The sequence below is a fragment of the Aegilops tauschii genome, chromosome 3, assembly GCF_002575655.3.
Source record: "Aegilops tauschii subsp. strangulata cultivar AL8/78 chromosome 3, Aet v6.0, whole genome shotgun sequence".
NCBI classification, from domain to species: domain Eukaryota; kingdom Viridiplantae; phylum Streptophyta; class Magnoliopsida; order Poales; family Poaceae; genus Aegilops; species Aegilops tauschii.
Genome location: NC_053037.3, coordinates 621,240,273 through 621,266,814, shown reverse-complemented (window position 1 = coordinate 621,266,814; position 26,542 = coordinate 621,240,273). Strand labels below are relative to the sequence as shown.

The 26,542-nt window shown below is 45.8% G+C and overlaps 3 protein-coding genes and 2 long non-coding RNA genes across 6 annotated transcripts; 3 read left to right on the top strand and 2 right to left on the bottom strand.

The window, feature by feature from the left end:
- Positions 1 to 5,293: 5,293 nt before the first annotated feature.
- LOC120962127 (uncharacterized) lies at positions 5,294 to 8,906 on the bottom strand. The gene is made up of 3 exons (XR_012205806.1): positions 8,435 to 8,906; positions 5,713 to 7,880; positions 5,294 to 5,671 (listed from the first exon to the last, which is right to left on the bottom strand). It is a non-coding gene; the product is annotated as an uncharacterized lncRNA (long non-coding RNA).
- A 7,862-nt stretch (positions 8,907 to 16,768) lies between these two features.
- Positions 16,769 to 18,957, top strand: LOC109766862 (protein PIN-LIKES 2). The gene is made up of 2 exons (XM_020325624.4): positions 16,769 to 16,968; positions 17,147 to 18,957. Exon 2 carries the CDS (start codon positions 17,286 to 17,288, stop codon positions 18,630 to 18,632), a length of 1,347 nt encoding a protein of 448 aa, XP_020181213.1. The 5' UTR covers positions 16,769 to 16,968; positions 17,147 to 17,285; the 3' UTR covers positions 18,633 to 18,957.
- Positions 18,958 to 19,193: 236 nt separating this feature from the next.
- LOC141042574 (uncharacterized) lies at positions 19,194 to 19,796 on the top strand. The gene is made up of 3 exons (XR_012205807.1): positions 19,194 to 19,297; positions 19,437 to 19,526; positions 19,668 to 19,796. It is a non-coding gene; the product is annotated as an uncharacterized lncRNA (long non-coding RNA).
- Positions 19,797 to 20,082: 286 nt separating this feature from the next.
- LOC109766864 (protein DEHYDRATION-INDUCED 19 homolog 5) lies at positions 20,083 to 22,202 on the top strand. Of its 2 annotated transcripts, none has more exons than XM_020325628.4 (5): positions 20,083 to 20,389; positions 21,007 to 21,116; positions 21,481 to 21,558; positions 21,667 to 21,905; positions 21,987 to 22,202. In XM_020325628.4, the coding sequence occupies exons 1-5, from the start codon at positions 20,212 to 20,214 to the stop codon at positions 22,066 to 22,068; spliced, it is 687 nt and encodes a 228-aa protein (XP_020181217.1). In that variant the 5' UTR covers positions 20,083 to 20,211; the 3' UTR covers positions 22,069 to 22,202. The 2 variants fall into 2 exon arrangements, with proteins under 2 accessions (XP_020181217.1, XP_020181216.1); XM_020325627.4 differs by having other exon boundaries at positions 20,093 to 20,389; positions 21,004 to 21,116.
- A 228-nt stretch (positions 22,203 to 22,430) lies between these two features.
- Positions 22,431 to 26,397, bottom strand: LOC109766863 (uncharacterized). The gene is made up of 14 exons (XM_020325625.4): positions 26,211 to 26,397; positions 25,478 to 25,611; positions 25,267 to 25,384; positions 25,022 to 25,165; positions 24,801 to 24,905; positions 24,187 to 24,270; positions 23,880 to 23,995; positions 23,696 to 23,797; positions 23,501 to 23,614; positions 23,343 to 23,399; positions 23,187 to 23,253; positions 23,058 to 23,111; positions 22,854 to 22,928; positions 22,431 to 22,747 (listed from the first exon to the last, which is right to left on the bottom strand). The coding sequence occupies exons 2-14, from the start codon at positions 25,504 to 25,506 to the stop codon at positions 22,595 to 22,597; spliced, it is 1,218 nt and encodes a 405-aa protein (XP_020181214.1). The 5' UTR covers positions 25,507 to 25,611; positions 26,211 to 26,397; the 3' UTR covers positions 22,431 to 22,594.
- Positions 26,398 to 26,542: the final 145 nt, after the last annotated feature.

The following is a 26,542-nucleotide window of genomic DNA, read 5'->3' as shown; positions in this document are numbered from 1 at the left end:
ACATTGCTTTTAATATTACTCCACCGAATTCTGTCACTACGTTATTTGGGACATGGCTCACTGGGATTGAGCCTGAATTAGCGAGACATCTTCGTGTTGGAGTTTGCGCTTTGTTGTGGACTATCTGGACTTGCAGAAATGATTTGGTTTTTAACAGAACATCACGTGTTCACTTTTTGCAGGTTATTTTCCGAGCCACGGCCGTGATCCGTTCATGGTCGCTACTCACTCCGATGGAGGCCAGGGAGCATTTGGTTACTGGATCTATCCGCTGGGAGATGGTAGCTCGGGATATCTTCAACCGGTTTGGATGGCGGTCATGTAATAGGATAGGCAATTAGTTTACCTATCTGTCTTTAGCCAGCCGGTTGTGGCGTCTTATCTTGGCTAGTCTGTGTGTCCAGCCTCTTTAGCTCTGTGTGAGCTGTCTTTTTATTACTTTTCAGTCGGAGACTTTGAAACCTTGTTGGAACCTTTTATTTGATTAATAAGATGGCCGTATGCATCACTCTGATGCAGAGGCCGGGGAGATCCCCTTTTTGAAAAAAAACGTGTGTATGTAAACCAGACAATGTGGCTGAATATGCACGTGGCAAAATTGTATGACATTAAATTATCTTTTCCATTAAGAGTATTTTATTGATCCTGAAAACATGTGTCTATGCAGCTAGGTACTCCTACATTTGATCTTTAAATTGTATGACACTAAATTATTTTTATTGATCCTTAAACATGTGCCTAAATTGTATGACACTAAACTATGCGTCTAGCATCTAGGTACACTTGATCTTCATTAACCTAATATATGTTTCCAACGAGCCTTGCTCCGGTGCAACCCCCTAACTCAATTTTCTAGGGGTATTCTTGACCCCCGCCATCTATTTTTTCTCCGGCTCACCGCTGCCCATATCCAAGCCCCGTATAACCCGTATGACCCATACATATGTATACGGTGACATCCCGGGAAAAAAAGGATGACACGACCCCATGACCAGGTACGACCTGCCGACGGCCGATCCATCAATCATGCAGCTCAATCAATCACGAGCTCCATCATTCACGCAGCTCCTCCATCATTCTGTTGAGGTTCTGTAGGAATATCGGCGGCGGCGATATCATCGCCGGCGATCTCGTCCGAGAGCGCGCGCGGCACCGTGTTCAACCTCCAGCGCTCGCAGGTACCTCATCCCGTTTCCCCACGTTTGTCTCGCTCGCGGCAGCATCAAACGAACTCCCACTGCTTTCGTCGTAGTGGTTAACCTAGCGGGGCGGGTAACCTAGCTTTCCGGCGGTCCAGGCCATCGCAGATCTTGTTCTGGTAGTGCTGCTCGTCGTGATATACACAGTGATCACGCGGGCTAAAGTGGGTTTCTTCTTTCTAGGGTTAACCTAGCGTCGGTTGCCGTCGGTTGTGTGCACGACGGCTCCGTTATTTGATGTGGCGGCTTACCTAGGTATCCGGCTATCCAAAGTAATCACGACTGGTGCCGTGGGCTAGGAATCTGGCGGCGCATGTTATCACGGGTAGCGCTGCTTCTCGCGATCCAAAGTGATCACGTACTAGATCCCTGGGCATCTTCCTTACTAGGGTTGACGTACCTTAACGCCGATGACCGGTGTGGAGAGGGGGGAGGATCCATGGGCGGTCAGAGGTCGTTGGCGTCGGTTGTGTGCACGATCTGAATGCCCTCGGTTGGGGCGCTCTCCGGTTGGGGTAGTTTATTTAACATCCGGGATCGTGCGCTAGGTGTTGTATATGTCAGCATTGATAATGTTTGCACATGTGACGATACATATTATTTGTTGTAAGAAATGGCGGACGATGAGTTAACTGATATGATGTATGACATAGAGTTTGGAGAACCGATCTACAGCGTGGATACAAGTACTCGACACGAGACGGAAAGCTTGCTTTCCTAATGCTGGCCGATGTTCTTGGCTTTTTTGGAGCCGTTCTTTCCTAACGTTGCATCTGTTCTTGAGTTCCAAGTTCCAACATAATACGGAGACTATGCTGATCCGAACCCACTAGCTAGCCACGTGGAGACCAAGTCGGCAACCTGTAAAAAACGGATCGTACATACGTGGTATATATTTTAGATTTGGTCTACCATAAGTACGTACGTTCTGTGGCCTAATTAACACCCTCGTATCCAAATCCAATCTTGAAAGTAGAGCCGGCGGCTATGGCGGTCTCGCTCCCGGATGACCTCCTTCTCGAGATCCTCGTCCGCATCAACGACGAAGCTTCTCTCTTCCGCTCAGCCACGGTGTGCAAGAGGTGGCGCCATCTCGTCACCGATCGCTCCTTCCTCCGGCGCCGCTGGCCGGAGTACTCCCCGTCGTCTTTCGTTGGCTTCTTCGCTCAAGGAAACCGACATGATCAGGAACTGGACGCGGGGTCTTTGCCGGGCCCGGAGCCGTGCTTCATCCCAGCACGGCGATCCGCTCTGGGCGCTTGCCGCCGCTCCTTGGGCTCCTTTGTGACCCCTGCCCATGCAGGCCTCTTCGACGGCGCGTCGCCGCTCATCTCGCGCCACGGCCTTGTTGTCGTGCGTCTTGAAGCACACGGCACCACCGGCTATCCAGACAAGACCATCTTTCAACTGGGTGTCTGCGACCTGCACGCCGCCACGTGTCTCATGCTCCCTCCTCTAAAAGTTAGCCCAAACTTCTACCACTATGACTGTAATGGCTATGCCATTCTGACCGGTGTAGATTGTTGTTCCAAAGATGAGCGGCAACGACCCACGGTGCCGCCGAGCAACCCTTTGTCTTTCTTCAAAGTGGTCATCATCGGCTATAGCAATGATGACTTGAAGTACAATCTTCATACCTTCTCTTCCGACAAATCATGTTGGGACCAACGTACCAATTGCTTCGACGGTGATGTGCAGTCATACGACTATGGGTCGTTCAGCGATGCCATTGTGCGCAATGGCTGGGCGCACTGGTTATTTCATAATTATGGAGAAGGGTGCCTTCAAGTCATTAATCTGGATGCTAAGACCGGCCATATCTCCTTGACGAAGCTCCCTTTTAAACTCAACTACCAACCCACTAGTCCTTCATGCCTTACTTTAGGCACCAATGGGGTGTTATCACTGCTATGGATTCAAAAGGAAGGTCCCCAACTAGAGATCTGGGAGCAACGCGAGGACCAAGGAAACATGAGCAGCCCTTCAGAATGGGTGTGTGCCCGAACAATCATGCTAAAACAACTCGAAAATGAGAATGGAACAAGAGACCTAATTGGATTGAGAGAGAAGTGCGGCGCATTGATCATCACCGACAACTATCGACAAATTTACACTGCCGATCTCGAAACTGGGATGATGGAGAAGATAGTGGATTGGCCTTCCAGGCGCTCCATGTGCCACTGGGATTCCATGCCCCTGGAGATTGATTGGCCCATGATCTTCGTTTCTGGGCTTACCAAATAAAGTTAAACATTCCGTTATATATGCATACTCCTTGTTTTGTTTTATTTTGCAATGTATGCTGGATAACTACTTACCGTTTTATGGGAGTGACGAACTTTGGTGTTCTTCCTCAACTTGTACTCCCTCCGTCCCATAATGTAAGACGCACTAGTGTCAAAAAACGTCTTACATTATGGGACGAAGGGAGTAACATTTAACTATTGGGCGTTAATCTTTTTTTTGGGGTCTGTTTAGTGGCTCCGTGAGTCCCCTCTAATCTTTTAGTGGCAAGACATCTCGAACAACGACGAAGCGGGACAAGCAGCATCAAGGTTAGACCCACGGCGGCATATAGAAGTAGGAGAAAACCGTTGCGTTGGCATAAGGACCTAGATTCTCCCAAGGAGAAGCACATGGAAGTCGGGATTTTTTTAATGTGTTTGCTAATTTTAATAATTTGCCTGCAATTTTGAGAAATATCTGTCACCTAGAAGTGTATCTTGGTTAGCCTAAACTTGTACTTCCCAAATCCTGCAACCTTTGTGAAAGTTTAGTTCGTAGTGTTCGGTAAAAGCTAAAATAATTAGATATACACATAGGTATTTCTATCAACCTAGAAACATGTAGGGCCAAAATACTTCTTCATAGAGTACCAAGTATCCCTAACCTGGGTCACGACAAGTAACTACACATCGTCGTTGCAGAAATTACGTTGTAAAAAATGTACTGTTTGACCAACCGAAGTGGTTATTTTTACACTAGTTTGTATGTACGAGGTGAGGTGGAGGTGAGGATCGCTGAACGGTTTGAAGAGGTGTATTTCAGACACAGACTAATGATGGAGCAAAAGTTCTGTATATATCCGTTCATTGCTGCACACATACTACGTGCCCTCATCTCGTCCTCACGTCAATTGGAGCCTAGAGCGGCCTGGACACGTTGAGTACAACAAGTAAAGGTCTCTGTCTCTCAGTTGTCAACCTACTTGCAGACCATATTGCCATATCTCTAGATTCCCCAATCTTTATCCTTGATTCCAGACAACCAGCTAGTAGTACAAGGAGAGTATGTGCTTGCTATGTACTGTGCGAGTTGGTATCATAGATGACCTGGAGATGCTTTGATGAAGGGAAGATTTGCTGCTCCCTATGTTTCTACTCATACTGCCAGGCATATTAGGTACAATTAACGCGAGACTTTGGCCATGGGTTACTTGATTAATATGTAGCTTTTGCTCCGTGGATTCTTCATCCCTGATTTGTTTTCAAACGTGCTTAGTGCTTACTGATAATCATGATATTTTATCATATAAGGCACATATTAATGGAGTAATTCTTAGCCAACCAAAATCTAATATGTCCTTCATGCGCAAATGGAACGAGTACATTTACTACGAGATTCTTGTACCTCTACAAGAAAGAAACAAAATATAGGTAGATTGTAGGACAATAACATTCCCAAAACAAAATGGATTGTCAGCATCATACGTACACAGGCAATGGGTCCCGTTCGCCAACCAATTGTCAACAAAGGAAATCAAAAGGCATTTTGACAGACAGATAACTAGAGATATATAGAGAGGTACAGGTCAACAACAACATCATGTGTGGTTAATTAATTAGGAAAAGCAACCTGAAGCATCTCTAATTAGCCTGAGGATCTCGCTAAACATAACTAAAACCGTATGTGCATCGTCTTACTTTACGCGGTGGACTCTTTTCATCGCTAACAAACAAAGCTAAACCTATAGACGGACAGCAACCAGAAGGTGACATGGATCCAGTGGAGACATCGGCTGAGCTGAATCCTACATGCTGTCAAGATAAAAGAAAAAGAAAAGGCTGAGCTGACTCCTCTCCAGCACACTTTAATTCTTTCCCAATCTCCACAACCATTAAACAATCGAACAAGAACTTTCTTACGTACACCCCGCAAAATGTACACAGACACATCACCACCACAGGATGAAGCCCACACGACCCAATCTAACAGCCACCATTAATTTATTCGACATGTGGTGTGCGCTTAGCAGTTTACATAGACTGACCATACTCCACCAGATGAAAATATGAAACTCTCCATCCCACCTCCGCAGCCCCTCAAATCACGCTAATCTAACCATCTAATAAATTCAAAAAAAAGGAAACTAAACCTAATCGTCTCCCTCGTCCCTCTCCTTGCCTTTCCTCGCCACCGCCCCAGACGAAGCTCAGCAGCCCCGTCACGTCCTTGCACGGCGGCCTCGATCCCTGCATCGCATCGTCGCCTCCCTGGACGGTTCCCTCGCGGCCCTGCACCGTGTCGACGCCTCCCTGCCGGGCACCCTTGCCACCCTGCACCGCACCGTCGAGTGGGTGGCCGCTCCTCCTTCACCTACAATCAAATATTCACAGATTGGTCAGGCTACAACAAGATTATTATGCAGCAATTTGCCTGAGTTTTGAAGCAGCAGACAGCCCCATCAGATCAGCCAGGTATGATTTCCACGGCCAATGGAAACCACCTGGTCGCCCAATCAGATCTGCCTGAGTCGCGGGCGCCATGAGCGATGACGACAACTTTGTGTTGTTCCGCGCTGACGACGTGGTCGTATGGCGGACGTTCGAGTCCCCGACGGATACCTGTTCGCCGGGAAGGACTTCGTGCCCGCCGCGTAGCTCTTCTCCAGCATTTCTGATACTAAGAAGGCCGACGGGAAGTACAATGATGACAGAGAAGGAATCACCGGAAGCGCTAAAATACAATGAAAAAGACTAATGTGACAAGCAGTTTCACCGCTGGAAGCATATAATCTGAGCTGGTTTTCAGCTCAAAGCATTGAAAGCACCAAATCATTGTACTTCTTTTTCTCCTACAACCATCCTGTTTATGGCTCATAACTGAATCTTTCAAGTACAACAACCATGATTGGGAACACTAAGATCCTGATTGTGACAGTTACATATGGCATCCTCTCGGTGTACCGACTTAGGGACTCCATTTCATGACCTAACCAACATCAGCAATTCAAGTAACTGAACTGTTTTTCAGCTCGAAGCATTGAAAACACCAAATCATTATACTTATTTTTCTCCTGCAACCATCCTGTTTATGGATCAAGTAAATCTTTCATGTACAACAACCATGATTGGGAACACTAAGATCCTGATTGAGACAGTTGCATATGGCATCCTCTCGGCCTAACGAATTTGGACTCCATTTGTGTGTGAAAAACTATTACTGTACTGACATTGGTGGTATAGGCATAAATGTTGATGTGATGATGTTTGATCAGGCTACATTTCATGATCCAAATTCCTTCAAATCAAACCGGAGCTCATTTTGTAACAAGGAAAATGTCAATAATTACGACTCGGCGTGATGACTTAGGGACCCCATTTCAGGACCTATTCAACATCACCAACTCAGGTAAGTAACTTAAATATTCACCAACTCGAGCCAAGGTAAAGATTTCGTCCACGCAGGCCAAATGGTAGGTCCTAAAGAGTTGAAGAGACAAAGGGAAAGGGAGAGGTATGCACTAAACATGGCTCATAAGAAAGCTACATCTACTATTCATAATGCAGAACACACCCCATCTAGGACACCCGCGGCAATATCACCTGGTTTGTCCATTATATTCTGTTCTTTATATATGATTGAGAAATCAGAAGTATAATCAAATATATGATCAGGTGATTTCTTCTACCGGATTTTCACACTGCCGAGAGGCCCACTGCGCAATCTTCTGTCACCCAACTACGATACACACCAGGTGCTGAAGGTGATGTTCATTCTAACCTTAGAATATCTTCATTTGTGTGTGAATAAATGTCACTGTACAAACATTGGTGATGTAGGCATACCTGTTGCTGTGATGACAGCAGATTAGACTCCATTTTGTAAAAAGAAAAGGTGTGCATAATGAAGCCTCTGGCAGCAGATTCTTCGCAATGTTTTGGGTTGCAATCGCCACTTGAATCCTTAAACTGCAGCTTGGGTAACAGAGCATGCCAGGGTGGGCAAATAAACGCCACAATAAAAAAGCAAAGACAGGGAAGCTAGTAAAAGAGTAAATAAAACATTAGAAGAAATTATGCAAAATTTGAGATCACAATAACCATAGGAGCATCCTTTCCATGTAAAGACCAAGTATTCTTATCTCCTTTTTGTTCTGACGCAAGGATAAGGAACGAGATGTATAAAAAAGAAAACATCCTATTCTTTTTTAGCACCCCAAGCACAAAACTATGTGCCTCATCAGAACAGCTGAAATTAATGAGAAAATATCTCGATTTTCTAAGCTAATCATCTCATGAGAGTTGAGGTAGTTACTAAAAATCTTCATGGTACAACCGTACAGCTTGATCTCCAAAAGTTCAAAGCATGGTTGACAACGCCGGTAATTTTGGTTGATGAGTACTATCATTAGCCCCTGCATTCCTCAAGCTTCTGCTGCAGCCTCACGTTGTGCCTTAACTACATAGTAGTGGCAAGATATGTTAAAACACAACAAATGATAGGTACACACTTAAAAATAAATAAAGTGTGCATTCCTGATGTGCGTTACCACAAACCTAAATGGTAAAAACTCTCAAAATATCAACCAGATCCTGAATCTCACAATTTAGTAAGATAATACTAGAATTTCATTTCCACTTCAATTGTCAAATGATTTTGTTAATTGCTAAACCACATAATTATTCAGCATGCCTCATCAGAAGGTCATTGAGAATGGCACCCAACACTTGCATGGTAAACCACAAAAACTATGAGTACTGATTAAGAAGCTGACATCCAATTGCGACTACCTGAGTCCGGGCCAGTTTTTTTCGGCGATTCTTCCAGAATCGCCCCCCTCCTCCCCAGCTTCTCCCAGAATCGCCATTCCATATTTTTTTTACAATCCTATTTAGTTAAGGGCTAATTAGCTAGGATTGTAAAAAACATATGGAGTGGTGATTCTGGGAGAAGCTGGGGAGGGGGCCGATTCTGGTAGAATCGCCCAAAAGAACTGGCCCTCCGTCAAGTACCTGGAGCAGCCGAGCAGTAGGCGAGCTGCGAGCGCCTACCCAGAGCGAGTGTGGGAGCCAAGCACGAGGGCCAACGATGACGGCAGGCACGTAGACGCACTCGATCTTGGTCCGCTATGATATGTCCGCTCCCGCATCGTGTCCAGCATGCCCCTCTAGCTCCCGTCTAGATCTGCGCTGGGACATGGGGATGGCAGCGACAGAGTTTATCTAGGGAAGACCGGCGGGTTTGCTGGTGAGGCGAGGCTCTCGTGCGGAGAGGAGGCGGCAGGGCGAGGCAGAGGGGTGGAGGAGGAGGCGCCGGCCGACATCGTAGCAGCAGAGAGGAGGTGCCGTGCGACGGCGCGACATGCGGAGGAGAGCAGGCAGCGAGGAGAACAGGCGGAGGCCACCATGGAATGGGGAGTGGTGGTGAGAGAGTGAAGGGATAAGCGTCTGCGTGTCTATTCTTTTTCTTTCTTTTTTCTTTTTAGATCGAAGCCTTTTTGGTCAAGTACTAATAAGCATAGGCGTTCCTCTAAAAAAAATATAGACGTTGTCCAAGTCAGTTTTTCTGAGATGCCAAGTCAGTTTTTCTGAGATGCCAAGTCATTTTGTTTATCAATAGCCCTTCCGTCATTTGGTTTATATTAGCATCGGATGTTGACCAAAAAACATATTGGGTGTGTCCGAGTTGACTATGTGGGTGCTATGTTTTTATATGTCACAAGGATTTAGAAAAATGTCCAGTCATAACCATTTTGATAGTTTTATACAACTATTGAGATCTTTATTGATGTTTGTTATTGAACATATCAAAAAATTGTAATCATGTAGGTCATCTTGTGGTCTCTGGATGTTAAATTTCATGGAGTACTTCACGAGAAATATTGTGTCCGACAATCCGGAACAGGTACATTTTGCTTCATATTATGATACTTATTATTTTGTGGCGTGTCGGTATTTCAAAAAAATTCTTATTACTACTTGACTTTACGTTCACATGAGACGTTTTAGAAAAAAATAGTCGTCATTTTACTCGACTTGAATTCAATGATGATGATATAAGAAATAAAGACTTGAAAACTTAGGATATTCTTGGGCTATGTCTGTTGTTCGTCTTGGATCAAGATTAAGATTTAAAATGTTTTAATTATAGATATAATACGTGTGTTGCACGTGCACACTTACTTTGTATCAAAAGATAGGTGTGGTTACACAAAGTCATGGTAGCACAAGTTGTATCTTTAGATTGTGATACATGGTGATGCATCTTTGTGAGGTTAATTGTGTGCCCCATTTATTAATGCTTCTACGGTTTCTGATTTAGTGGTTTACACTGAAGGTGCATAGCATCAATATGATTAGACTTAAGATATAAGGATAAATAATGGTTAAATATATGGAAGTTAAATACACATGGTTTGTCGTTTCCGTAAAGGACGGAGCTATGATAATAGATGAAATATGCTCAAAGTCTAACTTACTTTCACATTTTGTTGTATATGGATCCAGAGTTGATGACCAAGATGTTGTCTATGTGTGTTACTTAAGTGTCAATCTCTGGGACAAAATTGACTAACATACTATTGTATGTAACATGTTCTTGTTTAGTCCATTTCAAAACTATATCTGCAAAAGCATAATTTCATATTCCCTCCGTCCCAAAATATTTGTCTTAAATTTGTATAGATACGGATGTATCTAATACTAAAGTGTGACTTGATACACCCGTATTTAGACAAATCTAAGACAAGAATTTTGGGACGGAGGGAGTACAAATTAAGATTTAAAATAATTGTTTCCTGACTAGGATAACTGAGGAAATTTCTTTCTATGATTATATGTGCATTGTACGTGCACGCTTACTAGTTTCTGAAGAAAAGGAGAGGTAAATTCTCTCATTAGTAACTTTGAAACTTAAATTCTTCTTCTGCCGTGGAATAGAAGATCAGATCTTCGCACTTAAGATCCATGGAGTAGAGAAGCATTTCCTTGATGCACATGAGCTTTACTCACTTTCATCAGTGAAGAAGGAATTAATGATCACAGCAACCAGTCTGCTGGATATCAAAAGGTAACAGTATTTCTTTAGGGAGTTCTGATGCAACTTCACTAACAAAACAGGAGTGATTTAGCAGACCTCTGCCAAACATATATAGGTACATATATATTGAGAGGCTACAAGTCAAGAACAACATCATGTGTGGTTAATTAATCAATAAGAAAAGCAACCTGGAGCATCCCTAACTAGCCTAAAGATCTTGCTAAGCATAACTAAAACCGCATGCGCGCGCATCGATTGTCTTACTTTACATGGTGGAGTCTTTTTCATCGCTAACAAACAAAGCTAAACCTAGAGGCTACATACATTGCATATGTTGGATTACTATAGCATGGACAGTACATGCAACAACCAGAAAGTGACATGGATGATGGATCCAAGTTGAATCCTGCATGTTGTCAAGAAAATAGAAAAGGCTAAGCTGACTCCCCTCCAGCACACTCAACTATCTTCCAAATTCTCAAGGAAAAAAGAGGCACTTTCTCTTGCTGCTAACTTTGAAGTTTGAATTTCTTTCCTTCTTGTGTTGTGGATAAAAAAAGGGATTATATCTACCTAAGATATATGAAGAAGAAAAGCATTTCTTTAATGCACATGAGCTTACTCACATTCATCAGGGAAGGAATGATGGCATCAACTATATCAAAAAGTACTATTTTTTGAGGAAGTTCTGATGCAATTTTAGTAAATAAAACATGAGTGGTTAACCAGACCTCTGACAAATATATATAGATAGAGGGATTTTACAAGCAATAGCTTCCATTATTATTATTATGTGGCCTTCACATCACCCAAATCAAGGTTAACCAACCTGCCAGGAGATGCATTATTTTGGTCAGAAGTTAATAAAGTAGGAACCAGCATCCTAGCCTAGGAGAGTGCCTTGTATAGGTAAGAGGGAACAGTGTTGTTAGGTCAGGACGTTGCTTAAGACAGCCAAGATGTGATGATGAAAATCTAATGAGACAGCAATAGCAATAGCCAATAGCCTTGGCATGGTCGGCTAATTAGGTACGTAGGTAGGTTGAGTGGTCATTTCTTGTAACCAAATCCATCCACATCCATGCTCTCCCTGTCACGGGTGACTGGAGAAACTTTTTTGTGGGCGAGAACAAGGCCTGGCTCTTGATTGGATCAGAGAGACGAATTTGCCTTTAAACTAAACTAACTATGAATCCATGCATGCTTTGCTTTCTCTGTCGCATGAGACAGTTTTTGGTTTGCATTATTAGACACTATAAACAAAGCCTGCTGTGGGTTTTGCTTCGTGTGCATTGAGCTTCATGATGACCCGTGGCCAAATTAGTATGTTGGTTAGTGCATGGCTGGAGCTAATCCTGGTGGAAAGCATAGTGTACTGAAATCAGTCTGAAGTACATGCAGTGCTAATACAGTCATAGAAGCCATGTAGGAGGATGGTCTGTGGAACAAGAATGACATAAAGTTTGGTCAAATATTTGTTTGTTAGGATAAAGGTATCCAGCAACTCCATGCAACTTGATTTTTGCTTGCAAGAGAAAGGAGAAACAAGTAGGTCACTAGCAGATGTCAATGCACATCACTGTCATGAACTGATTTTTATTTATTAGAATATGTTGTCAGTTTCGTGTGGTTGTCTGCAGGTGTTTGGAGGCACACAAGCCATGGGAATCATGATGTGTACATGGATGTAAGGTTCTAATTGCTCCTTGGATGCAGAGAGAGTAGAACATGACCACATGTATATATGACTAATTTTTTTGGCGATTGGAATAAAAAAGAAACCTTTGGATGGTCAGGGGAAATAAGTTCAGAAATTTGGAATTAATACATTGGACGTTGTATAGGTTGCATCCATTAATTCGGGTCGGAGTGAGTACTTTACTTTTTTTGAAAGAGAGACTAATTTTTACTTGATTTTATCAAAGATAAAAATGGAAATATATTTATACTTATATACTTACTAAAAAGAATAGTGTTCCTTTTCTTGCTAGATGGAGTGCTTCGTCCAACATTTCATATATTTCCTGATGATCATTTCTTGAAAACTGATTTCTTTGGCAAGTCAAAATGTTATTACAAAATAAAATCACAGGAATAATTTGGTAAACATTTATTTACACAATCATATAATACGGGCAGGTAAATTATGGATATGGAAAGTTAAACATTTATACCACGTAGCAACGCACAGGAAATACCTAGTAAAAAATAAAAAATGTGTGGGAAGGAATTTGTGAGAGTTGTATGATCTCTTTTAGAAAATCTTAGACCCTCTTTCGACTTCCGTGATGAACCCACCAAAAAACATTTGAATGTATTACTTTTTACACTTGTATAGTACATAGGAATTGACCCTTTCGGATGGTTAGCTCTCTAGGAAAAATTGCTTTGTACCTTTGATAATTTTGACATACGGACGAGCAATCTAGTTGTGTATAAAGTTATTTATGTTGTTGCAACCAACAAACTTATATTCCCCTATTCACTATTCTATATCCCTACGCGATTAAGTTTTTTTAGTTATTTAATCTTCCTACCAAATTGTATTTTGAGTCGTGGTGATCCAAAAAAGCTGGCCCTCACCCTACGAAGTTCGACTGGTGTGATCTACATTCAGACCGTAAAGTGTTGTCAATGGCTCCACAAAGTCTGGGAGAAGATCAACTAAGCGAGAGGCCGTGCACTATAATAGGGTTGTGTATCTACTTCTCTCCCTCCTCCCGCCTCCGTGACGCCGAGAAAGGTCTCCCCGACATCGACCACCTGTCCACTGTTGCTACAATCGAGAGGGGGCAACACCAACCACCTCATGATGCCTCCCCCGCTGCAACAACTAGCGTGTTCCAAACCATAGGGGCAAGGCATCACCCGCCGCTCCATCTCTACCCATTGTTGTTGAAAGAACATGCGGTGCCCCATGTTTGGTTTTGGTAATTGATGACAATCTCTATGGACTAATGGTTGCCTTGAGTTATATTTGAAGGATTTGTCCATAGGCATTTCTTGAAGTCCATGTGTTGGTTTCAAGGAGTTTATGTGGTGACCAAGGTGTTATTAAGGAATTATCCAAAGATTGGTCATGTGAGAGTTGAGCTTATTGCAAGCATGTCTTGAAGAAAAAGATTGTGTGATCATTCATGTTTACCTTCAAGACATCATCCAAATGAAGAGAGTTGGAAAGAGTCAAGGTTGATCAAGACTAAGTCAAGAGTGAATCAAGTTGATCAACACACAAAGCGCACAAGATGTACCGAGGGATCAAGCGATCCCATGGTATGGTAAGCATTGTCAATTACGCTTTGTGTACTAACCCATGGTCTTCGTGAGAGTTCTTTGTGGGGTTAGGTTGCGGTGTGCGAGTTCAAGTGAAGCGGGCAAGTTCAAGTAAAGCACCACGAAGAGATCAAATGCTTGAAGCCATTGTGGTGACAATGGACTTGTGAAGATGTGCGGAAGGGTGGCTCACCCATAGTGGAGTATGGGGGAGCAATCAACTAGTCTTCACCGAGCCAACGCAATCAAGAAAGGCGGTCCATCTTGAGGGAGTCAAGATCGTCATCATCTAGCTCAAGTGGACCATGTGCAAGGCAAAGGTTTGCTCTTGATAGGTTTTCTATTTTACCGGTCTCGTGATGGTAGTTGGGAGACCGGGTTATAGGTCGATTGCCGTACTATCAAGGGGGGCTCTCAATGAGTAGCTTGATCGTATCGTTCATAGAGAGCTCAAACCATTGCATCCTTGCATCATCTTTATTGGTTCTTGTTTGGTTCTTCTCTTTGTGAGTTTTGGAGCTTTTGGTCATCTTGTTGACAAGCTCGAGTTCATCGAAAACGGAGTTCACTTGCATCTTCTATGATGTTTTCGATGTTGGAGGTTATGTCCGTTCTTCTCTGTTGGAGGTTTCACTCCTCCATTTGTTAGGCATACTTCCTCTGCCTCTTCTTACTATGACCAGTCGCTGTTTTGATGCTACTCGTCGTCTTGTTTCCAACAAGCTTGAGTTTGCTCAATTCGGAGCTCATATGCAGAAGTTATGGCAGTTTTGGTTTCCCGTGGAGTATACTTGTTTTCGTGGAAGTGGCTTTAGGATGGCGCCAGCGGTAGTACCGCGGTACCCAGCGGTAGTACCGCTTAGGAGTCACAGGCGGCAGTACCGCTCCGCAGCGGTAGTACCGCCGGTGGGTCCTCAGCAGTAGTACCGCTGCGGTACCAGGCCCCTACCGCGTCGACTCGAGGGGTCATTTTTCGTGTCGGATTGTGCGGTACTTCGCAGCGACAGTAGAGCGGCAGTGCCGCTCATGAGCGGTAGTACCGCCCTACCACCGCGGCAGTACCGCTCGAGTCCGTATCTCTCCTGCCCTCCTAACTCCACGGTAGTACCGCCCGGGGAAGCGGTAGTACCGCTGTTCTCAGCGGTAGTACCGCTGCCTTATGCGGTAGTACCGCCCTCTGCGGGGCTGTTTTGGGGGTAACGGTTGGATTGTTCCCCCCACTATATAAGGGGGTCTTCTTCCCCATTGAACCTTATCCTTTTAGCTCGTGTTCTTCCCCCATTGTTGACCTTCTTCGAGCTTGCTAACTCTCAATCCCTTCATGGATTCTTGCTAGTTTTTGAGGGAAAAGAGAGAGGAGATCTAGATCCACATTTCCACCAATCAGTTTCTTCTCTATGTGAGGGGAACCCATTGGATCTAGATCTTGGAGTTCTTAGTGTTCTCCTTCTTGTTCTTCCTCTCTTTTGCCTCCCTAGCATTAGTTGCTTCGGTGGGATTTGAGAGAAGGACTTGGGCACTCCGTGTGCCCTTGCCATTGCATTTGTGCATCGGTTTGAGTTCTCCACGGTGATACGTGGAAGTTACAAGTTGAGAAGCTTATTACTCTTGGGTGCTTGGTACCCTTGAGCTTGTTCCTCTTGGGTGCTTGGGCGCCCTAGACGGTTGGTGGTGTTCGGAGCTCAATCATTGTGGTGTAAAGCTCCAGGCAAGCGTCGGGGTCTCCAATTAGGTTGTGGAGATCGCCCCGAGCAATTTGACGGGTTTCGGTGACCGCCCCCAAGGGTTGCCAAAGTGTACGGGTTCGGTGACCGCCCCCAAGGGTTGCCATTTGTACGGGTTCGGTGACCGCCCTCAAGGGTCCCTTAGTGGAATCACGGCATCTTGCATTGTGCGAGGGTGTGAGGAGATTACGGTGGCCCTAGTGGCTTCTTGGGGAGCATTGTGCCTCCACACCGCTCCAAACGGAGATTAGCATCCGCTAGGGTGTGAACTTCGGGATACATCGTCGTCTCCGCTTGCCTCGGTTATCTCTTACCCGAGCCCTTTACTTATGCACTTTACTTTGTGATAGCCATATTGTTTCTTGTCATATATCTTGCTATCACTTAGTTGTTTACCTTGCTTAGCATAAGTTGTTGGTGCACATAGGTGAGCCTAGTTGTTTTAGGTTTTGTGCTTGTCAAATTAACCGTTAGGTTTATTCCGCATTTGTTCAAGCCTCGACCGTAATTATTTTAAAGCGCCTATTCACCCCCCCTCTAGGCGACATCAACGATCTTTCAGTTGCAGTAGCCATTGCTGCAAATAGGAGGGGGGGCAATGTCGACCACCCGCAACAACGCCCGTGCTGTGAGACGCCGCTCTGATGCGCTTGCAACATCGGTGATGTTGTGAGCTCATGGGCCACAACATCATCGTTGTTGCGACAAGGGGCATCACAACATCACCATTGTTGCAGAGTGCTCGTCCGCAGCGCCATTGATGTCGTGCTCGGCGTGTTGCAATGGTTGGGCGCGCTAATGGCGTGACTTCACCTGGGGTTGCAACATCGTCTCTGTTGCAGAGGTTGCCGGTACTTTTGGGAGCATCACCGAAGGCGTGGCCGTTGCGACGGCATATCACGGTGCCAGGGTGGTGCACGGGCCAGGGATCGTGGATATTGGTGGTCCACAACTCGGGAAAGGGAAAGTGGGAAGACATGAAGTCGACAATTGCGGTTGATCCAACGGCTAGCAACCCGACTGATTTCAGCGCAGCGCTAGATTTAATTATTTTTTGGTTTGTTTTTGCTTTCTGCCATGGAATCCAATGAACAATGATTCCTAGATATTTCAATGGCAAGGAAATCAGTGGTGTGATGGCATTGCACATGATGACGATGCTGCTGCCCTCTTCTCATGAGATCCATTCATTCACGTGCCTCATTACATACCAGTACAAAACAGCAATTTTAAAAACAATTTTTTAGTACCAGCAGTACAATTTAGAAAACCCAATTAATCACGAGATCGCATCGCCATCTAGGATAATGACATCCGGGCCCCACCTCGGCCAAGTTTATCAGAAATCCCACGTGGCCAAGAACAGCCGCCGCATCCACCAATCCTGCCCGATCCCGTCTGGCCCCATCACATCACCAGAGCCCCAGACGAAACCCCGAGAGAGATCGATCCAGGCCGGAGTAACGCGGCGGCGACTGGACTCCTCTCGGCGGCGAGACAACCAGCCACTGGTAATCCCGGCGCTTGATTTCGTAGCTGTTCTTGGATCCGTAGGCTCAAGATTTGATTTTGCAGCTCATCTTCCTGCTCGATTGTTTCGTGCATCCTCGTGAATCTAAATCTGAATCCAATCCGTCCCCCCGTTCGCTCAGTGAATCCTCGTATTTTAATTGATTTCTCGGCGTGCAGATTGGTTCAATCTTTTTGTCGGAGCCGATTGTCCGGACGGGCGAAAAGGGGATCGGCCGGCGGAGCGATAATCTAGATTATCCGTCAGTCAGCCAGAAAAGGCTCCGGCTTTAATTAGCGGCGGCGGCGGACGGCGGCGATGGACCCGCAGGTGGCGGTGCAGGGCGGCGACTGGGTGTCGGCGGTGACGCCGCTGCTGAAGCTGCTGTGCCTGACGGTGATCGGGCTCCTCCTCGCGCACCCGCGGGCGCAGGTGGTGCCCAAGGCCACCTTCAAGCTGCTCAGCAAGCTCGTCTTCGCGCTCTTCCTGCCCTGCCTCATCTTCGTGCACCTCGGCCAGTCGGTCACGCTCCACAACGTGCTCCACTGGTGGTTCATCCCCGTCAACGTCCTCATCGCCACCGCCGTCGGCTGCGCGCTCGGCTACGCCGTCGCCCTCGTCTGCCGCCCGCCGCCGCAGTTCTTCCGCTTCACCGTCATCATGACGGGCTTCGGCAACACGGGCAACCTCCCCATCGCCATCATCGGCTCCGTCTGCCACACCGCCGACCACCCCTTCGGCCCCGGCTGCCACCGCGAGGGCATCGCCTACGTCTCCTTCGCGCAGTGGGTCGCCGTCCTCCTCGTATACACCCTCGTCTACCACATGATGGAGCCCCCCATGCAGTACTACGAGATCGTCGGCGAGGGCAACGAGATCGAGGAGGAGCCGCAGCTCAGCAACTTCAGCCGCCCCCTGCTCCAGGAGGCCGAGTGGCCCGGGATGGCCGACAAGGAGACGGAGCACTCCAAGACGCCATTCATCGCCAGGATCTTCGCCAGCATCTCGGGCTCCTCGCAGAACACCTTCCCCGACATCGATTTCTCCGAGGAGGGGGGGGTCTCCGGCGCCGGGCCTAGCAGCCCGAAGTCGCTCCGGTGCTTGGCGGAGCCCAAAGTGGTCAGGAGGATGAGGGTTGTCGCCGAGAAGACTCCGATTCAGCATGTCCTTCAGCCGCCGACCATCGCCTCCTTGCTCGCCATCATCATCGGCATGGTCCCCGTGCTCAAGGCCTTCGTGTTTGGGGCTGATGCGCCGCTCTCGTTCTTCACCGACAGTCTGGAGATCCTGGCTGCTGCCGTGGTTCCCTCGGTGATGTTGATTCTTGGAGGCATGCTCGCAGAAGGCCCAAATGACAACGCACTGGGTATGCGGACTATCGTCGGTATAACCGTCGCAAGGCTCCTGATACTCCCCTGCATCGGCATCGGCATCGTGATGCTAGCAGACAGGTTGCATCTGCTCGTCGAGAACGACCACATGTACCGGTTTGTGCTCTCACTGCAATACTCCACCCCCAGTGCCATCCTGCTTGGAGCAATCGCGAGCCTGAGGGGTTACAGCGTTAAGGAAGCATCCGCGCTCCTCTTTTGGCAGCACATCTGTGCGGTGTTCTCTCTTTCCATCTACCTGGTCGTATATTTCAAGCTGTTGTCGTACATCTGAAAGATGATTGCCGGCCTCGCAAAACCGGGTTATAGCAGTCATCATGGGAGGTGATTCCCAAGAAAAGGAGTGCTTGAATGGATTCTCAGCCATGCCTCCTTCTTGTTAAGAAGTGTATTCATAATTTGCTAGTGGTTTGTAATTTCTGTTACATTGTATTATTCGAGAACAGGAGATACTTTTTTGTCGTTAATTATTGTCGATATATTATTGCTGGTGTACATGTTTTTGATCTTATTGCAATATTGCACCTATTGGCTGCCATTGCCAGTTTGTAGAGCAGCACAAGTTGTCAATACATTGGTTGTCTGATTATGAAGTGAAATGTCTGGTGGTCAACAGCATTGTGATACATTTGAGTAGCATCTAAATTTCTTTTAATCACTCAATGTGATCATGGTGGCAATGTCCAGAAAGCAGATAAACTATTTTGTATACTTTCTTGAGAGAGGGTGAAAGATTCAGTTTTGTTTATCAAATTGAAGTCGAAGTAATGACCTTAAATTATGTCCATTGTAGAAATTATATGAATGAAACAAAAATTGCTGATAGGTAGTTCCTGGAGAGATCTGGAGAACAGAGCAAAGACAATCAGACATGCCAGAATGGTGAAAAGTGATCCAATAAAGAACCACACATAGGGCAAAACTTTAATTTTTCTTGAGGTAAATAAAGGTGTGCAGCAACTCCATGCAACTTTCCAGTTTCTACTTGCAAGAGGAAGAACAAAAAGGCATGGGCACTAACATATGCATCACTGTCATCAACTGAATTGAGTGGCCACTTTTGATTTTCTTTCTACAGGTCTGGGCTGGCCACTTTATCCTCAGATCCAGACATGCCGTTGAAATACAATCCACACATTGCTTTCAGGTTGGATTGCTGACTGGAAAGGTGAGTCCCAAGGCACTGTGTGCACCAGCATTGCCAGTATTCTTCCCATGGATGCAGAGAGTGGAGTAGCAAAAACAACTCATTTGCTTTCCTTGTTTACTCGCTAACCTATCGTCGACGATCTTGGAGAATGGTGACCAGGCTTTCCAGAAGGGCGAGATCGTGCGATTTGAGAGCTTCCACGGGTGGTATCTTGCTACTTCGGTGGAGAAGTTAATTTCCGCGCGAAGCGACGTGTCGCGCTTTGGCCATGTGGGAGACAAGTGCAAGTGCAATTCATGCAATAACTTGGGTATTGAGCAATGCAACAGCAAATTTATTTAAGTTCAAGGTACCCCTTCAGATGCCAAGGCAGTGATATGCTTAGGACTTCTAGGAAACAGGGTTTTTCCTCAACTCATACAGCAACAGAACTACATACTCTGAAACTCCTATTTCCCATTTTCATCGGCGAAAACAATTCCTCGCACGGCACACGGGCCTGGAAATCCATGTTGTCTCTTTATGCATCCTCCTTTTGCCTTCTTTTCCCCTGCTCCTACTTTTGAGTCACCAACAACACAGAAAAATTAATTATGTGGACAGAGAAGGCAGAGCCCTCGAGAGCCGTATATAAACCGACATCCGCGGCCGAGGAGTTGTGATCCACCTCCAACCTCCAATTCCTCTGTGATCACTTGCTTGGATGTGCTGTGTCAGTTACAGTGACCCGCCTCCTCCTCTTCCCGCCGAGGAGAAGAGTAAAGAGGAGGAGCAGCGGTGCAGTGCCGCCATGGAGGTGGATGCAGAGGCCTCCTACAGCTATGGCTTCCTCCCCCCAGGCAGGCACCAGCCCTATTATGCCCCACCTCCTCCTCCGCCAGGTATGTTGTTCCTTGCTCTCTGCTCCTACTAACTGTTGTTTGGTTTCATTTCACTCTGAGAACACCCGCGCGCTGTTTCGTTATGAGGCGACGTGTTGCCGTTTGGTTTCTGATCTGATCCGTGGTTTCTTCATGGTTTATTGGGTCCATTCATTCATGCTTTCTCTTGAGAAGAAACTTGTTCTCGCCGGTTCTTGTTGCTCTGTGACAGGTTCTTACATTTTTCTTTCCTGTTTATCAGGTGTGCAGCTATAGTTGCTGTTGAACCTTTCCTGACCATTTTTCAGATTTTGTTTTCTGTTACTTCTGTTTTTGTGGTTGCTTGCAAAAGAATTAACTTGGAGCCTTGCTTTTGGTCATGTCTTGATCAGATGTAACAAGGATAAAATAGCATTTCTTTCTTGCTTCTCGCTTTCTTGGCATACAAGAGAATGATCTAAAGTTGGGTGCTTTATTCATTCTAGCTCATGGAAAAGTTTCCACGTCGCGAGATTGAGAAAGTTGACTGCACCTTTTAACAAAAATCAAGACAGAAGGATCCGATTAGATCATGTTGGATTGGATTTGCTTACAGCAGCACATGAGCTGATTTTTGTTTTGTTGATGTTACTCAGAAGATGGTGAACTGTGGGAGTACTTCCCTTGCCCTTTCTGCTACATCGAGGTCGAAATGCCCTTCATCTGCAGCCATCTGCAGGAGGAACACTGCTTCGACACCAGAAATGCTGTAAGAGAAATATCTCCCTTTCCCTTGTGCCTTCTATCCCCAAGTGTTTGCTGGAATTACTGCTATGCAAAGTAACTTCGATTGCGTATCAATTTTGATGAAAACATGGCCCTGAGTTAATAAACTGTTGCTGCTGGAAATGCATTTACAATATTGAGATCTTTTTGTGAATAAGGGTGTGAGCAATCTGGAGAATCCCAAATGTTTATATAGCTCCTGATAACAAGAAAACAGAGTGATTTTGTTTGTCCCTCTCTTAAACAAAGTGTCAGATGGCTTCATTGGTTCTGTGATAACAGTTTGATATCACGATTTTCTCTCTATAATGTTGAATCACTAATGGGGTTTACTTGATGGTCTTCAGGTTTGCCCGATATGCGCCGAGAATCTGGGGAAGGACATGTCCGCGCATTTCAGATTCCAACACTCCCATCTTCTCAAGGTACTATATCTATATCTATATCTATATCTATACATCCCTCCTACGTGGGAATCTGTCCCATCCCGGCACGAAAAACTCATCATCATCACCATCATCTGATCATTGCAGAGGAGGAAGCCTTCGAGGCCCAGCAGCTCACCATGGCCAGCAGCGGCATCGCCACCTGCATATGAAGTGAACCCCTACATGATGAGCAGCAGGCCATGCCAGGACCCTGAGCCTGACCCCCTGCTCTCCCAGTTCATCTGCGGCAGCGGAGACCAAACCGAAACCGAGCCGGGATCGCGCGACGGAGCAAGCCAGCGCCACCGCCCGAGCAGCGGTCATCCGGCAGCAGGTGTCCAGAGGTGAGGAAGATGATGGTCGCCTGTTTGTTTCAGAGATTTACAATGGCTAAGCTGAGCAATGGTGGTGCCTTTTGTTTTCAGGCCTGTTAGCCAGCTGGAGCTGGAGGAGAGGCTGCAGAGGATCGAGTTCCTCAGGGAGATCGTCACATCAACCATTCTTTAGTTAACTATAAGCTCTAATTGTGTTGCTGTCTAGGGTTTCTTGAGCAGTTCTAAGCCTGTGCTTTATGGTCCAGATGTACTATATAACCTTGGCTATCCATCTATCAATACATCATTTGCATACTTTGCAGTTAATTTACTTTTTCATCAAATTAATGTGCTTCTTTGGTGTACATACTGAGAGGATTAACATGAACATCAATCAGTGTTCCATTGAGATTTTTCCCGAACTGATTTTCATTTGCTTGCGACGTCAAATAATTTCAGTTCAAACTTCAATTCAAGGAAACGAATAGTAAAAGAACCGGAGTAAAATGGGAGAAGCATATACACAGCAAAAAAGGGAGACGCACACAGAGCAAAAAGGGAGGTAACAAAATTAACCTGATATGGTATGATATCTGTGTATGCTCTACACGTATCATCAATATCATCACCATTCACCTAAGCTCACTACAATAAGGGCTCTAGAGATGACAAAAAAAGGGGGAGGGAGGATTAACAGCGGCGAGGTATACGACGACAGCCTAGTGGACAAATGTTACGTTGGGAGGGGTGACGCCCATCATCTCGTAATACGCCTTGTCGGCCTCCGCGATCCTCGTCTGGAAGATCCCCCACTCTTTTCGGCAGCGCTCCCGCACCCCTTCCCACGGCGCCTTCCCGTTCTCCGCCTGTCCCTGCGAGTTTTTGAAAGCAGGAATGAGTTTGGTAGTAAGTGCCAGGTTTTGCTGTTCTATGATGGGGCCTGGTGCTCAAAAGATATGCTTTTATGACTCTTCTTACCTGGTTCCCAAGAGAAGGAACCACTTGGTGTACGATCCACTGGGAGTCGACGACACCGATTTTCTCGTGAGCAGGCTGTAAAGAGTAAATACGTTAATTGGAGACAGAGATAAGATGGTCGAGAGCTATTTAAATGATTATAGTGTTAACAATGGAAGTAGTCAGAAATATATCAATGTTTCGACAAGGGCGTGTGGTTCATACCTCCACACATTTCCTCAGAGCAAAATCCAGACCCCATCCATGAACCAAGTCATTCTGCAACAACAAGGGGATGTTAACCACATGAGGTGCAAATGTAAGAGGAAATTAGATGGTGGAAATATGCTATACCTGAATCATATGCCATACACATCTCCATGCATCTCTGGAGAAAACCGGAGCCATAATTTCAACAAAACTGCACATCAAACATACCCAGTTAGGCCCTTTTCCATGTATATCAGCGACCAAGTAACACAAGTCAGCTGCGGAAGGCGAAATACATACGCAGCACATGGTGGAAGATGAGGATCCGTGCACCAGCCTGGCCTCTCCTCAGTATCCCTGTTAAAACCAAATCACCAACGGGGCAGGTATGAGATGAAAGGTAAGAAAAAAACAAATTTGTGCATCTCAGAAGGGCAGACAAGAGTTCTTCAACTTACTTGTGAACCTCGCGATCCCCTCTTCTTTTGGTCATCTGCCATGTCAATCCCTTATCTGGCTCCAAACCAGGTTGTGAGATTTCCAGCTGATATTTCTTGACAAGTTTGATATACCTACAATGTAAATCATGTTAGCAAGTCACCTAACTCTCCAACAGAACAACGAGTTATGCTAAGTGAAGACTGAAAGCTTACTCCTCTCCATTGAAATGATCAACTCCAAGGTCTTCATCCCAGATAAATATGTACTCATAAGGTGCCACGATATCAGGATGCAAGAATCTTTTAGCATACCACCTAGAGGTCAAGATATTAGTCAACTTCTAGATTCGCTGTTGAGATTACAAATTTAAGAAAATACAAAAGCATCAGGGCGTACCATTTCGCTTGTTTCAGAACACTAATATGAATCGCTCGTTTTGACCACTCAAATTCCTCCCATTCAGTCACATGGCCATCATAGTGAAATAACAGGATAGCAAAGTCATCAGAAAACTGCAAGAACCAAGAGCTCAAACAATTAGGCAGATAACCAAGTTACAATATCATGGTATTTTTAAATTAATATATAATAAGTAACGATAACATGACAAAACAATGCCCTGTACTAGAAAAGAAACAGTGAAAGTAAAAGAAAAACCTGGGACACTCAGATAATTGATATATTATAAATGTAAAAAAAATACCTTCTGGACTGCTCTATTTATGTTATCCTTCTGTGCAATTCCAACAGTGAAAGTAACAAGGTACTTTGGCTTGAAGGGTAGGTCCTGCGAATTCAAAGTCAAGCAAATTTTGTGAGGGTTAACTCGAACACTGAGGTTAACTTCGATGCACCATAAATGCCGGAGTGCAGAGATTAAGATTTACATTTATAAACTTTATGAAACATGAAAGCTAAAAATGCAAATTCCGGGTCTAAAATCAGCAAAGAAATGCAGGACATACCACATGTCAGAACATAATATATGGAATTCACAGGAGCACAAAAAAACGCCAGTGCACAACAGTGTGCGTCAATTGTGCAAGAACAATCACTTCGAAATTATGTGACAACAATAGACACACATAACAATTTATCAGATGACAAGAGCAAGCATATGCTGATTATTTCAGAACAATGTGATAGGCAGAAAACATCATAGTCAGCTTTTTGAGGTGGAATATTATAGTACATCTAGTGGAGAAAGAAAGAAACACATTATTCTCTTTGAGGCGGAATACAGCATATAAGGTGGAAAAGAAAGAAGGAAAGGCACCCCATGAGCTGAAAGGTGGATATACAGAAAAGAATAGCTACCTCAGCCGGGTCTCCCCATAGTCTGTGAGCATTGAAATCAGACTCTGATGCAATGATGCCAGGTGCTAGCATCTCTGCGCCCCTGGGGTTTGTTGGTACATATATCTATGATTGTCAAGAAAAATCAAGGTTAGATCAAAAAGTTAGGATGTGAATTGTACATATACTTTTAATAAAAGATGTAGAAACAGAGTTGGAGTAGAAGAACAAAGGCAACTTACCTTCATGGTAGTGTTTGAACTAGATTCAGAAGCATTGCCCCTTGCGTTTCTAGCAGAAATCCAGGCATGGTTAAGTATAGCCTGAGCTGTGAGTCCAGAGTTCTTGTCCTCTATGTAGGAAACAATGCTAGAAGGGAAGTGAAGCTGCAAAGCATGTTCGAAAGAGTCAACTTTCTTGAGATGCGGTTTGCATCCATGCAGTTACTGCAGCACTACGTTGATAATAGAGGCATGTGAATGTATACCTTTGTTATGCTGACTGTTGGGAAGGAGATCCCGATGAAGAAACCAAAGACCACCCCGATGATGGTCACGACGACAAGCCTCATGCTCTCGTTGGGTTTCCTACTACTATGCTGCACACTGCAGGGGCACCAAGTTAAGGGTAGGTCAAGGAACAGGGCAGCATAATTAAAAACAGATAACCGAGAGGGGAAAGGAAAAAAGCATGTGAACCTGCGACCAACTATCGGGAGTTTTGCCATCACCTAGCACACCAGCGCGGGAACGGGGGATCGAGTCTTGCGAGCGGCAACTGCTACACATTGCTCGGCAAGAACATAATGATGGCGCCAACCCGGAAGGCAGACCTGAAAGACAGTCGGTGTTAGCATGAGAATCAGGCGGCTGTAGTTATGAAACAACATATCCACGCTAGAGTATTTACTACCAGTCATTACTCGCTGCCAATGGTACACGCTTCCCTAACTCCGATGCGGTAGTAGTCGCTGCCGATTACACACGCCTGCCTAATTTTGATGCGGCGGCTAGCCGGTTACTGGTTCGTTTCCTAATTTTGATGCAGCACCTGCTGGTTGGGCAGCCAGGATCACTGTGTGAACAACATGAGCGTGCTGGTAAAGCTTGGAGATTTCACATGGCCATGGCCGTGCCCATGTGGGAAAATGAAGTGCCGGATTGATTAAAGACGTTCCAACTCCGAACTGAACTTTCAACCTAGGAGTAGTGCTGCTGCTGCTAGGATTAGTCACGCGAATCAATTCGTTCTGCTCCTGCCTAGTCAACCGACAAACGGAACAAAACGTAGGGGAAAGCCCCGGCCTTTGGATGGGATGGCATGAAGAACCAATCTATCTATCCAGCACTAGGGCTCTGGCGATAATAATGAAATCGGAAAGGGGAAGCTGATCGAGTGAATCGAAGCAGCCCCGTGCGAGGATCGGCGTACCTGTTGCGGCGCCGCGCGCGTCCGGCGGCGTCCGGCGGCGGCGGAATCCGGCTGCGGGCGGGGGTCGGGCGCGGCCGCGCGCGCGTGCGGCGGGGGCGGGGGGCGGTGCCGCGGCGCGCGCGCGTGGAGGGGGCGGAGAGGGGATGGCGACGGCGAGGGCGGTCAGAGATTGGGATTGAAGAAGGAGGGGAGGAGGGGGTGGGAGGCTGGCTGGCCGGCCAAATCTTCTGGTGCGTGGGATTCGCTCGCCCTGGTGGGTGGCTGCCGGGTGGGCCAGACCTGCCGGTTTTTTGCTGTTACCAAACAAACAAAATTTTACCGGCTCCTGCTGC